At 33.3% G+C, this 12,489-nt stretch overlaps 2 protein-coding genes across 2 annotated transcripts; both read right to left on the bottom strand.

The window, feature by feature from the left end:
• Positions 1 to 362: 362 nt before the first annotated feature.
• Positions 363 to 2,955, bottom strand: LOC129300424 (universal stress protein A-like protein). The gene is made up of 4 exons (XM_054938993.1): positions 2,692 to 2,955; positions 2,477 to 2,568; positions 1,715 to 1,833; positions 363 to 1,590 (listed from the first exon to the last, which is right to left on the bottom strand). Exons 1-4 carry the CDS (start codon positions 2,906 to 2,908, stop codon positions 1,512 to 1,514), a joined length of 507 nt encoding a protein of 168 aa, XP_054794968.1. The 5' UTR covers positions 2,909 to 2,955; the 3' UTR covers positions 363 to 1,511.
• A 3,291-nt stretch (positions 2,956 to 6,246) lies between these two features.
• On the bottom strand, positions 6,247 to 8,489 carry LOC129300423 (transcription factor BEE 3-like). Its single transcript, XM_054938992.1, has 6 exons — positions 8,172 to 8,489; positions 6,981 to 7,100; positions 6,819 to 6,884; positions 6,675 to 6,743; positions 6,491 to 6,571; positions 6,247 to 6,380 (listed from the first exon to the last, which is right to left on the bottom strand). The coding sequence occupies exons 1-6, from the start codon at positions 8,487 to 8,489 to the stop codon at positions 6,282 to 6,284; spliced, it is 753 nt and encodes a 250-aa protein (XP_054794967.1). The 3' UTR covers positions 6,247 to 6,281.
• Positions 8,490 to 12,489: the final 4,000 nt, after the last annotated feature.

The following is a 12,489-nucleotide window of genomic DNA, read 5'->3' as shown; positions in this document are numbered from 1 at the left end:
AACAAGATGGGAACTAAGCTCCAGTTTAGCAGCACTAGTCATCCTCAGATAGAAGGTCAAACTAAAGATATAAACAGGCTTCTTGGTAATCTTCTTCGCAGTTTCGCTGGGAAGAATTTGAAGCAGTGGGATCTCATTCTTGCTCAAGTTGAATTTGCTTACAATAATTTTATCAACCAAGCAAATGAAAAGTGTTCGGTTCAAATTGTTTATGGAACTCATCCCCTTAGTCCGCTAAACTTGACCCCTTCATTTGATAAACAGCAATATAGCTCTGATGTTGACCATAAGGCTAAGAAAATTAAGAAGTTGCATGAGCAAGTCCGCGAGCGAATCCAAAAGCAGAATTTGAGATACAAGGCTCAATGTGACAAGCATCGAAAATAGCAAACTTTTAAGATAGGAGACTTGGTTTGGATATATCTATAAAAGGAACGATTTCCTAAACAGTCAAACGCCAAGTTGTCCCCAAGAGCTGTTGGTTCATTCAAGATTGTGTAAAAGATCAACAATAATGCTTATAAGGTGAAATTTCCTGGATCTTATGGAGTGTCTGCCACCTTCAATGTTGCTGATCTATCCCCTTACATTAATGATAATGCTGAATTTGACTTGAGGGCGAGTTTCACTGAACACAAGGAAGATGAAATAGAAGCCTGAACGTAACTCCTCCATTGATAACCTTGAATGCTTGAATGTAACTCCTCCATTGATAACCTTGAATGCCATAATTCTTTATAACTTTCATAGGGTAATAAACACATGTAATAGCTCATGTAATAGCTGAAACTCCTTTTTCAACATTTAAGTCTTTGGATCTAAGGTTTAGTATAAATAGTCGTGTCATTTCCTTTGTACGATTATCAAATTAGAGAATAAACAGAGAACTTTGTTTAGAGAGAGGTTTCTGTGCCATCTTATAATTTTATCAATTATGAATTAAGTCCCTATAATCTATTTTGTTTTAATTAAAACCTTATTGTTTGATCCATTAGATATATTAATCCCCATGGGTTTCAATCAATACCAAAACAAAATTACTTTTCAAGTTACAAAAGCCTAATTTAAAATAAACTATAGAGAACTAATTCAAAATTGAAACAAGATATAAAAATATGTAGATATATATTTTTTCTATAATTTAGATATTTCAAGTTTTATATTATGTATACATTTTTATTACTTTTAAATATACTTTTCATCATATAATATCCAAATAAAGTTCAATTTATTAAATTGACTTTTAAAAAAATACATTCAAATAGAAATTTTGTTACAGCACCTAACTTTTACTAAATTAATTTTTGTTAAATAAACTTTTAACAGACTGATTTTTGGTTGATAGAAAACCAGGCACACACTTTCATCTTTGTCACTCTTTCCAGAGCCGGATGATAAGATCCAAGATGACTATGTACTGATGTACATATTACAATATCACAAGATCAAGTCAACCAAAAGCCAGAAGTTTCCTGCTAATATTGCACTGTTAATGTGGCAGATATAAAATACTACTCTGGTTTCTTCACCACAAGGACAGGGCATTTGGCATTTTGGACACAGTAGTTTCCCACACTTCCTATAAGAGCCCTGCATGAACATCATGCTGTTAGTGCCATGTAATTTTGTATAAAATCAAAATCTAAGACATTAGCTTTCATTTTTTTTACAAAAAAGATTCATGTAGATTGAGCATGGGACAAGAATCAAATACCTTTTTATTGTTCCAAGCTCACGCTCTCCCAACACAAGCAAATCAATATTATGCTTTACTACTGCATCACATAAGGCCGTTCTTGGATCACCTTCCTCTCTACAGATCTCTGCATCCACCTGTACTCATAAATAAACCATCTCTCATCATCACTTTCTTTTAGCCTTCTTCTTCTTGTTTTTTTTTTTTAATGAAAACTGAAATACTTTCATGCACTAATGGAAGAAAAAATAATTATAAGAGGAACGAAATAAAAACAGACACCAATTATCTTTTATCAATTGTCGCCTCCAACTAAAGAGGTGGGGAATGATAATAAATACAAAAATCAGAGCTAAAGTCATGAGCTTTCCTAGTTAAACTAGTCTCTATACCATTGTTTTCCCTATATATAAAACTGATAGAAAAAGTGATGAAAATGCTGGTCTCTAGTAAGGAGATTAATCGCTTCCACACAATCCAGTTGTACTTCAACATGCTTAAAACCTCTATGCCAACACATCTCTAACCCTTCATGAAACCCATTTTAGAGTTCATGTTAAAACAATGGATACAGTCTGATTTTATTTTTTCTTTTTCCTTCAAATTCAATTAGTAATATTTTTAGAGTCCACTTCTTCCCCATACTAATAGATGGAAAGGGAAAAGTTCTGTTAATCAAACAAAACAGCTCTCGAGTGTATAGACATGGTTCAGATTTCAGAAAAATAAATTCAGAGATTCCCAAAGAATTATTAAAAAAAAATAATAATAATAAGGTACCCCATGACTAGCACAAATACTCTTGGCTCTCTCCAACAGAGCCAGTGCAAGCTTTTCCTGATTCTCCTTGAATGAGTTCACAAAATCTGGTCCTACATGTTTAGCAGAACACAGGTTCATCAGCAAGAAAGCAACCAAGAAAAACAAGAACAAACACAAAGAAAGGAGAAGAATCCATGACAGTAATAAGTGGATGGAATTTTGTAGAACTCAACTGGGTGAAAGTAAAGAGTAGAGGCGAGCAGAGCCAAGGGAAGCTGAAAAAATGTAGTTGCTATCAATTGCAGGCTGAACCATGAAGAGTAAAACGGGCTTGCTTCGTAGTGATTCCTTGAGAGTTTTGAGCAACCAAATGAGTGCATAGTAACTGTCATCACTTTCATCTATGGCCACCATCACCTTCTTCCCTGTCCCTCCATGATCTTCTTCCATTTTCTGAGTTTGCTGATCAGAGCCCCAAAATCTCAACTCGCAAAGGTGTGTTTAAATGAAGGCATCTGTCGTCTATTTGGTAGTTGGGAAACAGGAAAATTGGATTTTTTTAGCGCACCGGTCAGTCAAACATGAGTGAAGAGCAACAGGGTCTTGTTTAAATTCAAGATTATATCATTAGACCAAAAGAATAAAACCGGCTTAGAACTTTTACGGTGCATCTCTGAGGGGCACATAGCATTACGCATTCAAATCAAGGCATAGCAAAACCAATGCTGAAGCATGCTTGCTTACTGCCAAATAAATTTGTGCTGCATTACTTACTCTTTAGAAGAAAATCCAGCAACAATTTATGTTCGTTTGTACAAATGTAAGTGAATTTGAACTGATATAAGTTTAATAATTAATATGTAGTAAAAGAAAATTACTTATAAACTTAAGCTTTAAAATTATGAATTAAGATTTAATATTTTTATGCTACTCTTGCATGCACACATGTTAGAGTTTCAAAATAAAACTGTTATGTAATGATAGACTTGTTTTCTCCATCATTTCCGAGCAATTACTCTCCATTTTTAATAATGTACTTGTTTTCTTTATTACACACGTTTTTTTTATTAAAGACAATATTATTTTAGACACAACTGAACTTTAAATATAATATTTCTTTTAATAAAAATTTAAATATTAATTTATTATGTTATAAAAAGATTATCCCCTTTCACTACATTCAATTTGTAATAAAATTAGTAAAGTTGTGCTTTTATTAGACAGCGTTAACTGGATAAGGGTATTTGTTTATCTAAGGAGGAAAGATTGAAATTTGAGTGATGCGAATTGAGAAATCTTTTTGAAATGTCGCTTCGACGTTGCCATCTCGTTGAGATATTTTGAGAAAACAGTCAAAAGTCATAACTACTGGTCAATCAAAACTAACCAAACAACCTTGAAACACCAAGCGACAATGTGGAATCCTATGATGAGAAGCACTTTTCAATCCACGTTCTTGTGTGTGTTTCTCTATCTCGGCCCTTGCATGGTATTATAAACCGTATTCTTCATAAGCCATAAATATTATAATTTTTTATTTTTCAAACTTCACATCAACTAGTTAGTAATAATTTTAAATTATTAAAACCATCACCCCTTTTTTGCCCGGTACCCAGCTTCCTTATCAAATCTCAACTTTCTAAGCTAGAAATGTTACATTGTTACTGAACAAAAAGCCATGGACAAAATAAAAAATAATTAAAATGATACAAAAGAGAACTAAATTTTGGCCCTTTTGGTTTTTCAAGAGTTAAAAGTCAACTTGTTAAAAGTTTATTTAATAAAAATAAGGTTTTAAAAATTGAATTAATCATTGAACCAGACTAACCACTGGTTCACGGTTAATTGATTCAACTGTAGTTGAATCGATTAACATTAAATTAATATATTTTTAATTTATATATCATAATTAAGTAAAAAATATATGCAAATATTTATTTTTTTTAAAAATATTAATAAATGCTTGATAAAATGATATATTGTTAATGAATACATGATTAATATTAATTATTTTTGACTTTTTTTGCTTTAATTAATTTTTAAATTAACTTTTTTATATTTTTAAATAATTCAATCTGATTTTTAAGAGAATTGGTTTGGTTTTTAACCAGTTTTTTCAATCATTGACCGACTCCCCAGTTTTGAAGGCTCAACCTAACAGGACCAAGAGTTGGTTCCTAATTCAACTGGTTGATTATTATAACAAGAGTTGTTACAACCGATTCAACCAAGAACTGTTCGGTTTGATTTTTAAAACACTAAATAAAAGTAAGTTATTATTATAATAAAATTTATATTTGAATATATTTTTTTAAAAAAAGTTAGTTTGTCAAAATGATTCGCCTATTTTCCCAAATGCACTTCTATTTTCCCAAATGCACTTTCTAGAAAGTTGTTTTGGCTAAACTTTGATACCCAAAGAATTTTGGGCTTTTTGAAAGTGAAAAGCACTCTTTGAGAGTAAAAGAAAAAAAAGCTACACAGGTTAAAACTTTAAAATTTTTTAAAGTGTTTTTTTTTTTTTTGGTAGATAGATGAAATGCTAACGTGGTTTGGTTTGATACATTAAACTTAAATTCATCTTTCCTTTGAGAATATTCAAAGAAATCATAACTTCTTAACAAAAATGATCTCTAGAGTATATAGTCATTGTGTGAGTTATCCATATGATCGACTTCCAGCTACAGATTTCTTATAATCCAGAAAATCCATAATGGAAATGATGAAATGAGAAGGCAAGTGATGTAAACTTAAGTTCAATAAGAGAAGATTGAGCGGGATGAAGTAGCAGATTCTCTTGCCAAGTAACAACTAAGATCAGTATTATTGTTCATACTTATCAACTTGTCAAAATAATTATTATAGGCAAAATCATAGTTAACTCCCTCTTAGGAGAATTAATCACAAATAAAGATTAATGCGAAAAGAATAGTTATTAAAATGGGAACATGACTTTTTTTTTTGAATGAGACTTCTTGTTGATCCTTATCTATAATTAATTCTCTTGAAAGGGGGTTGGATGTACTTTTCCTATTATTATATGCATTCATGGACATATAACACTGAGGTGGTCTTGCTGTCCCACGCGCAAAATCCATATGCTGCATGACATTTTCTTGTTTGTTGTATCTTTATGAAGCATCTCAATCTGTTGAAGCTGTCTTTAGCATTTAAAGACGTTGGTCCATCCAATTTTTGATGAACAATCCATTGTACGATCCCTTTTCACTCTCTTCTTTGTTTATTTAATCCGACATACTTGATCTATGACATTACACGAATCACATCCCAATATGTTACTAACTATCATAGATCTAACTCAATTTCAGTGAACCCAGGTCATGACCACCGACATTGTAGATTTGTGGACACATAGATATTTCATCTCCATTTGTCAATGTCAGTAATATGGGCTTGGCAAATTAATGGGACTTGTCTGTGTAGTATCTGTTTCTGCAAATTGGACTCTTATATTTGGCTTATTTGTTAAGCCTTCTCTTATTGTGAACCATATTTCATTAACTTAATTGCAGTAAAAAATGCTGCTGCAGTAGACTGTCACTATCATTCAGAGAGTTCTAAGATGAACTTGCCCACTTTTTAATTATAAATTCATGAATATGAAAAGTACATTTCAGAGCTTGAACACGTATTAGGGCGACCACTCCCCATTCCTAACAAGTATAGCTCACTAGTACCTGTAATGCTTTCATTAATATTTGCTTTGGAGTTTCATCTTACAGTAATCCTACTAATTTATGTGTATGAAAAAAGGGATGCTTTCAACAGAAACAAAGACTTTCTCTTCTCCTTCTTCTTCTTCTTACTGAAGTGGCCATGTAGGGTTCCAATAAGCAAAGCCTCCATAACCTTCTCCTTCCATCATTTCCATCCCTTGGATTCCATCTGTGCTAGGACTTCTCTGCAACACACAAGCCTCTCATGAGCGTGTGTAGAAAAACTAATATATATATATTTATATATGAAACGCATGTCAAACAAGCACAGAACACAGGTGACATTAAAGTGTACCTGCATGGTTTGGATGGTATTCATCTCGTAGGTGTTGAAATCAAAACACATGCTTGCCGCTGAGAGCTTTATGGAGAGAAACTTTTTAAGAAAAGAATGAGAAATTTAAATATCAGCAAGTCAGGAAATATTTGATAACCAAAATGGGAAAAATAATGAATAATACCACCATCATCATAATCACCTCAATCTGTTGCTGTAGTGACAGAACGTAGTTTATGATCACATCTAACATAACTGCCATTCCCATTGCCTGCAAATTCATAAAAATGACATCAACGACTATGCTGAACAAACATAACATCAAAGACCGTTCTGATCAATTAACCTTGTAACATCCTGGAACCAAGTCCTGCAAGCATCTTAGCTTTTCATTGATCTTCTCTCTTCTCACCTGAAATTTAATGTTAAAAAAAAAAACAAGAATTATCTCAAATCTGAGTGGCTTTATATATTTATATGTAAGGGGGTTTGATTTTTGAACTTGTACCCGTTCTGCTAAACTGTGACTATCAGTAGCTTGACCTCTTTTTGCCCTGACATGGATTACTTCTTTCTGCTTCTCTTCAATCCTGTTATTGTTTCTCTTCCTTTTGAATCCAACTGCTTTCTGTTAATTGCAAACAATATAATGAAAGAACTTGTGCTTCAAGTTATCAAGCGATGAACTTAAAAAAGCAAGTTTTCTAAAGCGGAAGATGTTTTTCTCAACCTTACATTAGTATTTATAAACTTAAAATGATTAGAACAAGTCAATGTCTTGTCCAACAAGATTGAAAAGCGGTCATTATTTGTATTTATAGCCTTGAATTAGTTTATTTTAGTATTGGAAAGATTCCTTACCTTTCTTTTGAAATGAAATGAGAGGGAAATAGGAAAGAGAGAAGACTATGAGAGAAAAATAGAAGTAAATAGAACTTGATTCTGTACCCTAACAAGTCACTAAGGGGTGAAGATTCAAAATTGGCAATACAACTTACAGTTTTTAGTATTGATCTACATCAAGTCTCTTCTCCCTTCCTCGCATAAAATTTTTCCTTTAGTTGTCCCATTCTATAAAGAAAAATAAGGCGGGAAAAAAAAAAGCAAAGGTAGAAAAAAGTCTTTTTCCTCTAGTTTTCTCTCTTTTCTATTTCCTTTCTATCCCAAACAAAAGCTTAATAAATCTTGAGCATTCAACGTTTACCATATTTAGTTTTTACCATAATTTTTTTAAATAAAAAGTTTATGTAAATTGGGTTCCAAAGCTTATTAAGTTCAAAGTATGTCTTCAAATTCGAAGAGCATTTATAGATTGCCAACTAATAAAATTCTTATAGGATTTGAATCCATAATTTTGTTAGTTATTTCTGCCACATTAGTTCTTTGGTTGATCGAGAGCAAATTGGAGATTGACAAGTCTGGTGGGCGTGAGGGTCTATCTGGACGATTATTTTTTTACTACGAAATATCAATTTAAAAAAAAAAAACCACTAGCTAGGCCTTTTTCGACCCAATCGGACCATTGCTGAATTCCATTCACTTATGAACCCCTGATCGACTAGTCCACACAATAAAAACCCCCTGTTCGTTACAGAGGTATATATGCCACGCTACAAACAAGTGTTACCTACCAAGAAATGGTACTACATGACTTTATTGTTATTCTCTTTTGGATGCAAAATCAAGAAGAGGAAGTCACTTCAACTTCCACATCCACCATCTCAGTAGCCTGTCCATCTCCATTGCGATCAATCTCCAACCTTTGTGTTTGGGAAGCATTGTTGAGGAGACGCAAGAGATAACTGTAACACAAGAATGTAGCCACGACCAGTACCAGCGAAGACGCGTTGACGAGGAACCACTTGACTGGAGAGACGAGGAGCAGCTGGCAGGCCAGAGTTCCAAAAACATGGCAAACCACAATGTTAAAATCGCGTGAGCGTTCATTGAGTCGATCAAATTGAAAGGTGAAGAGGGAAATGACGTAGACAAATTGTGTGATGAGGAAAAGCGGCATGATGGAAGGGTGGTCATGGAAAGGGTTGTTGATGGATCCTTGGTACTTTATTTCCACCAAAGCAAGAAGCAAGCCAACTACATATGCGTGTATGGTGTGCGGTGAAATTAAATTTGAGGCCCTTCGCAAAAAAATGCATTAGAAAAGTTTAAGAACTGATCAAATAAGAGAAAATAAAAGGATAAAAAACACAAATAAATAAATAAATAAATAGGCGGTAACCTGTTATGTGATGAAATTTGAATAGCATGGCTACTTGAAGAGGAAGCGTGGGAAGGAACAGAGAAGGAACGAGGGAATGAAGAGACGGAGCTGATGAAGAAAGGAAACGAAAGTGGAGGCATTCTTAGCTTGTGTTGTCAAAATTTAAAAAAAAAAATTGATATATGGCCAATGAAAATCACGCAAGGAGACAACAAAATGAAGTCTTGTTAGAGATTAACAAGCTTTTATACGCTAAAGATGCATGGAAACTCCAACATAGTGACATTGTGAGAGTCATGAAACATCTGACAAGTTAGTAAGTCTGTGCATGTATTAGCATCTTCGAAAGTATAGTTGAAGGTATATAACAATCTAGTTTTGCATAATGAAATCTCTAATTTTTTTTATTGTATTGAAGAATGGATGATTCAAAGAAAAGTCATTATTAATGAGTACAAGAATCTCAAAAGAGTCAATTAGATCATGGTATTCTAGGATAATCTATCAATATTTCAATAAGCATTTTATTTTTCTTTTAAATTGATGGCTAGTGAAAACTGTGCAAGGAGACAACAAAATTAAGACATGTCAGAAATTAATAAATTTTTACACCTTAAAGGTGTAAAGTCAAAACTAGTGATATCATGATAGTTGTGAGACGCTTGATGAGCTAGCTAGTTTGCACATTTATTAGCATCTATGAAAACATGGCTGAAGGCAGTAGTCCAGTTTTGCATATATAACGAGAATTCTGATTTCCTTGGTTGTGTCTTAGAGGGGATGATTCAAAGAGAGATTGTTGTTCATGAGCTCGAGAACCTGAAGAGAGTCGGTCCAAACATTGACTTTATGAATTTTGGTATTCCAACAAAGGATAAGGCTTTCAAGGATACCTAAAAGCTCAAACTCAGTGTTAGGATAGTAATTAAACAAGAAATTTAGAGAAGTCCTTTATTGAATTTCCTTTACTATCACAGTTGATACCTCCAGAAGCCACAATATTATAGTGGTTAATGGAGCCATTAGTGTCTAGTCTAAACCAATCTTCTTCAGGAGGCCCCTTGTAACATCTCAGTTTTAATTGCTTGATTAATTAAACTTAATTAAGGTAATTAATTAAATTGAAGTGGTGTGTGGCTAGAGAGGTCTAATAATCACGTTTGATGCTATTTCAGCCCTAGTTGTATCCGGTATCGGGACAGGTCACCCGGGCATCAAAAGGAGAAGAAAAGGAAGAGTTAAAGTTGTTGTGCCACACGTCATGGCACGTAGATCGTCTGCTGTGGTGCATAGCCATCTCTAAGTGAGGGAGGACCTCTATGTGCCATGCGCCGCAGCGTGTCGTGCGTCTGCCGCAGCGCATGGCCATTTTCTGCACTTTATCAGATCGAAATGAGATAGAAAAAGAAAGAAAAGAGAGAAAGAAGAGGCGTGCCAATGCTCTGCTAGGGTTTACTTGGGGACTACTTTGAGAGTATTTTGAAAGCTACAAACACCTAAGGTAAGTATTATACTCATTAATCTCCCCATTTCTTCCACATTTATGAGTTTATGGTTAGGGTTTGATAGTAGAAGTGGGATTTCGATCCATATAGGTTATGGGTCTGAATTTGTTGACTTAAATGGAGTTAATAAGGGTAGATTAGAGTATCTAAGCCTAGGTATAATGAGTTTTGGTGTCTTGAGTTGTTAGGTACCATTAATGTCTGAAAATCTCATTTATTATGGGTGATTGAAAATTTGTGATGCCATTAATGGGGATTTAATGGCTCATTAATGCTATTAGGGGCTAAAGGTAACTATTAAACCTAATAGTTAGGCTCCACCTCTTGTAAAGTGAAGGTTGGGCAATTTAAAAGTAGAGATTGAGGGTTCAAATGTTTGAATTTGTTATGTTGATGGAATTCAACTTGATTGATTAGAGCTTTATTTGTAATTTTTTTGTGGGCTTTCTTTGTAATTTCTCCAACATTTTTTGATAAATTTCTGTTGAAAGCTGGTGGAAGGAGCTTATGGGAAAATACGCGTGTTGCCTCAGAATCAATTTTTGTCCTTTTTTAACTATTTGGGTAATTTGCTGAAAATTAATTTTTCCCTTATCCAAACACACACAAAAGTGTCCTTGTAAATAGATGAAATGCTAACGTAGTTTGGTTTGATACATTAAACTTAAATTCATCTTTCCTTTGAGAATATTCAGAGAAATCATAACTTATTGACAAAAATGATCTCTAGAGTATATAGTCATTGTTTGAGTTATCCATATGATCGACTTCCAGCTACAGATTTCTTGTAATCCAGAAATTCCATAATGGCAATGATGAAATGAGAAGGCGAGTGATGTAAACTTAAGTTCAATGAGAGAAGATTGAGTGGGATGAAGCAACAGATTCTCTTGCCAAGTAACAACTAAGATCAGCATTATTGTTCGTACTTATCAACTTGTCAAGATAATTATTATAGGGAAAATCACGTCCAACGCTCTCTCAAGAAAATTAATTACAGATAAAGACCAACAAATTATATTAAAGAAAAAACAAGTCATGTTCTTATTTTAACAATTCGTTTTGCATTGGTTTTTATTTGTGATTCATTTCCTTGAGGGGAGGCTGGATGTGATTTTTCTATTATTATATGCATTCATGTACATATAACACTAAGGTGGTGATGCAGAATAAGGAAGGAAAAGAAGGAGAGAATATAGAAAAAAAAAGAAAGGAATCGATAAAGGGAAAAGAGAGACGTGAAAACTCAGAGGAGAGGCAAGATAACAGTAACTCTTCTTCAATCAAATGTGCGTGCAAACCAAATGAGTTGAGGTGCTATTTATAAGCTTTAACCCAACCTTAGAAATAAACACATGAAAATACTAGAAATTCTAAAATTAAATAAAAAGATAATAATAAATGAAAAGATAATAATAGATGTTGAAAGATAACAATAATTCAAATTAAAACAAAATATGTATAATTAATATGAGAGAAAAATATCTTCAAATCTGTAATATCCTTGTAATATTTTTAATTATTTTTTTTTCTATTTCTTCCCATCAGGTGGTCTTGCTGTCCCGCGCGCAAAATCCATCACATTTTCTTGTTTGTTGTATCTTTATGAAGCATCTCAATCTGTTGAAGCTGTCTTCAGCATTTAAAGACGTTAGTCCATCCAATTTTTGATGAACAATCCATTGTACTTGCCCCTTTCACTCTCTTTATTTATTAATCCCACAAACTTGATCTATCACATTACACGAATCACATCCTAATATGTTACTAACTATCATGGATCTAACTCAATTTCAGTGAACCCAGGTCATGACCACCGACATTGTAGACACATAGATATTTCATCTTCATTTGTCAATGTCAAGTGTTATGAGCTTGGCAAATTAATGGGACTTATCTATGTAGTAACTGTTTCTGCAAATTGGACTCTTCTATTTGGCTTATTTGTTAAGCCTTCTCTTATTGTGAACCATATTTCATTAACTTAACTGTAGTAAAAAATGCTGCTGCAGTAAACTGTCACTATCATTCAGAGAGTTCTGAGATGAACTTAGCCCACTTTTTAATTATAAATTCATGGATATGAAAAGTACATTTCCGAGCTTGAACATACTGATAGCAGAATATCAACATGTATGCAAGCAACCACTCCCCATTCTTAACAAGTATAGTTCGCTATTACCTGCAATGCAATATTTGTTTTACAGAGTTTCATCTTAACAGTAATCCAACTAATTTATGTGTATGAAAGAAAGGATACTTCCAACAGAAACAAAGACTTTCTTCTTCTT

This window comes from Prosopis cineraria, unplaced genomic scaffold (assembly GCF_029017545.1).
Source record: "Prosopis cineraria cultivar Desert tree isolate PC_DT_omini unplaced genomic scaffold, ASM2901754v1 PC1582, whole genome shotgun sequence".
NCBI lineage: Eukaryota > Viridiplantae > Streptophyta > Magnoliopsida > Fabales > Fabaceae > Prosopis > Prosopis cineraria.
This window is presented reverse-complemented; position numbering and strand designations above follow the sequence as displayed.

Coding starts and splice junctions, on each gene's coding strand:
- LOC129300424 (XM_054938993.1), bottom strand. CDS start 2,908: ATGGAAGAAGATCATGGAGGGACAGGGAAGAAGGTGATGGTGGCCATA. Junction 1,834..2,476: donor GTATTTGTGCTAGTCATGGG/GTACCTTATTAT, acceptor TTATGAGTACAG/GTGGATGCAGAGATCTGTAG. Junction 1,591..1,714: donor GAGCTTGGAACAATAAAAAG/GTATTTGATTCT, acceptor ATGTTCATGCAG/GGCTCTTATAGGAAGTGTGG.
- LOC129300423 (XM_054938992.1), bottom strand. CDS start 8,489: ATGCCGCTTTTCCTCATCACACAATTTGTCTACGTCATTTCCCTCTTC. Junction 7,101..8,171: donor TGGTGGATGTGGAAGTTGAA/GTGACTTCCTCT, acceptor TGCAATTAACAG/AAAGCAGTTGGATTCAAAAG. Junction 6,381..6,490: donor ATACCATCCAAACCATGCAG/GTACACTTTAAT, acceptor TGTGTGTTGCAG/AGAAGTCCTAGCACAGATGG.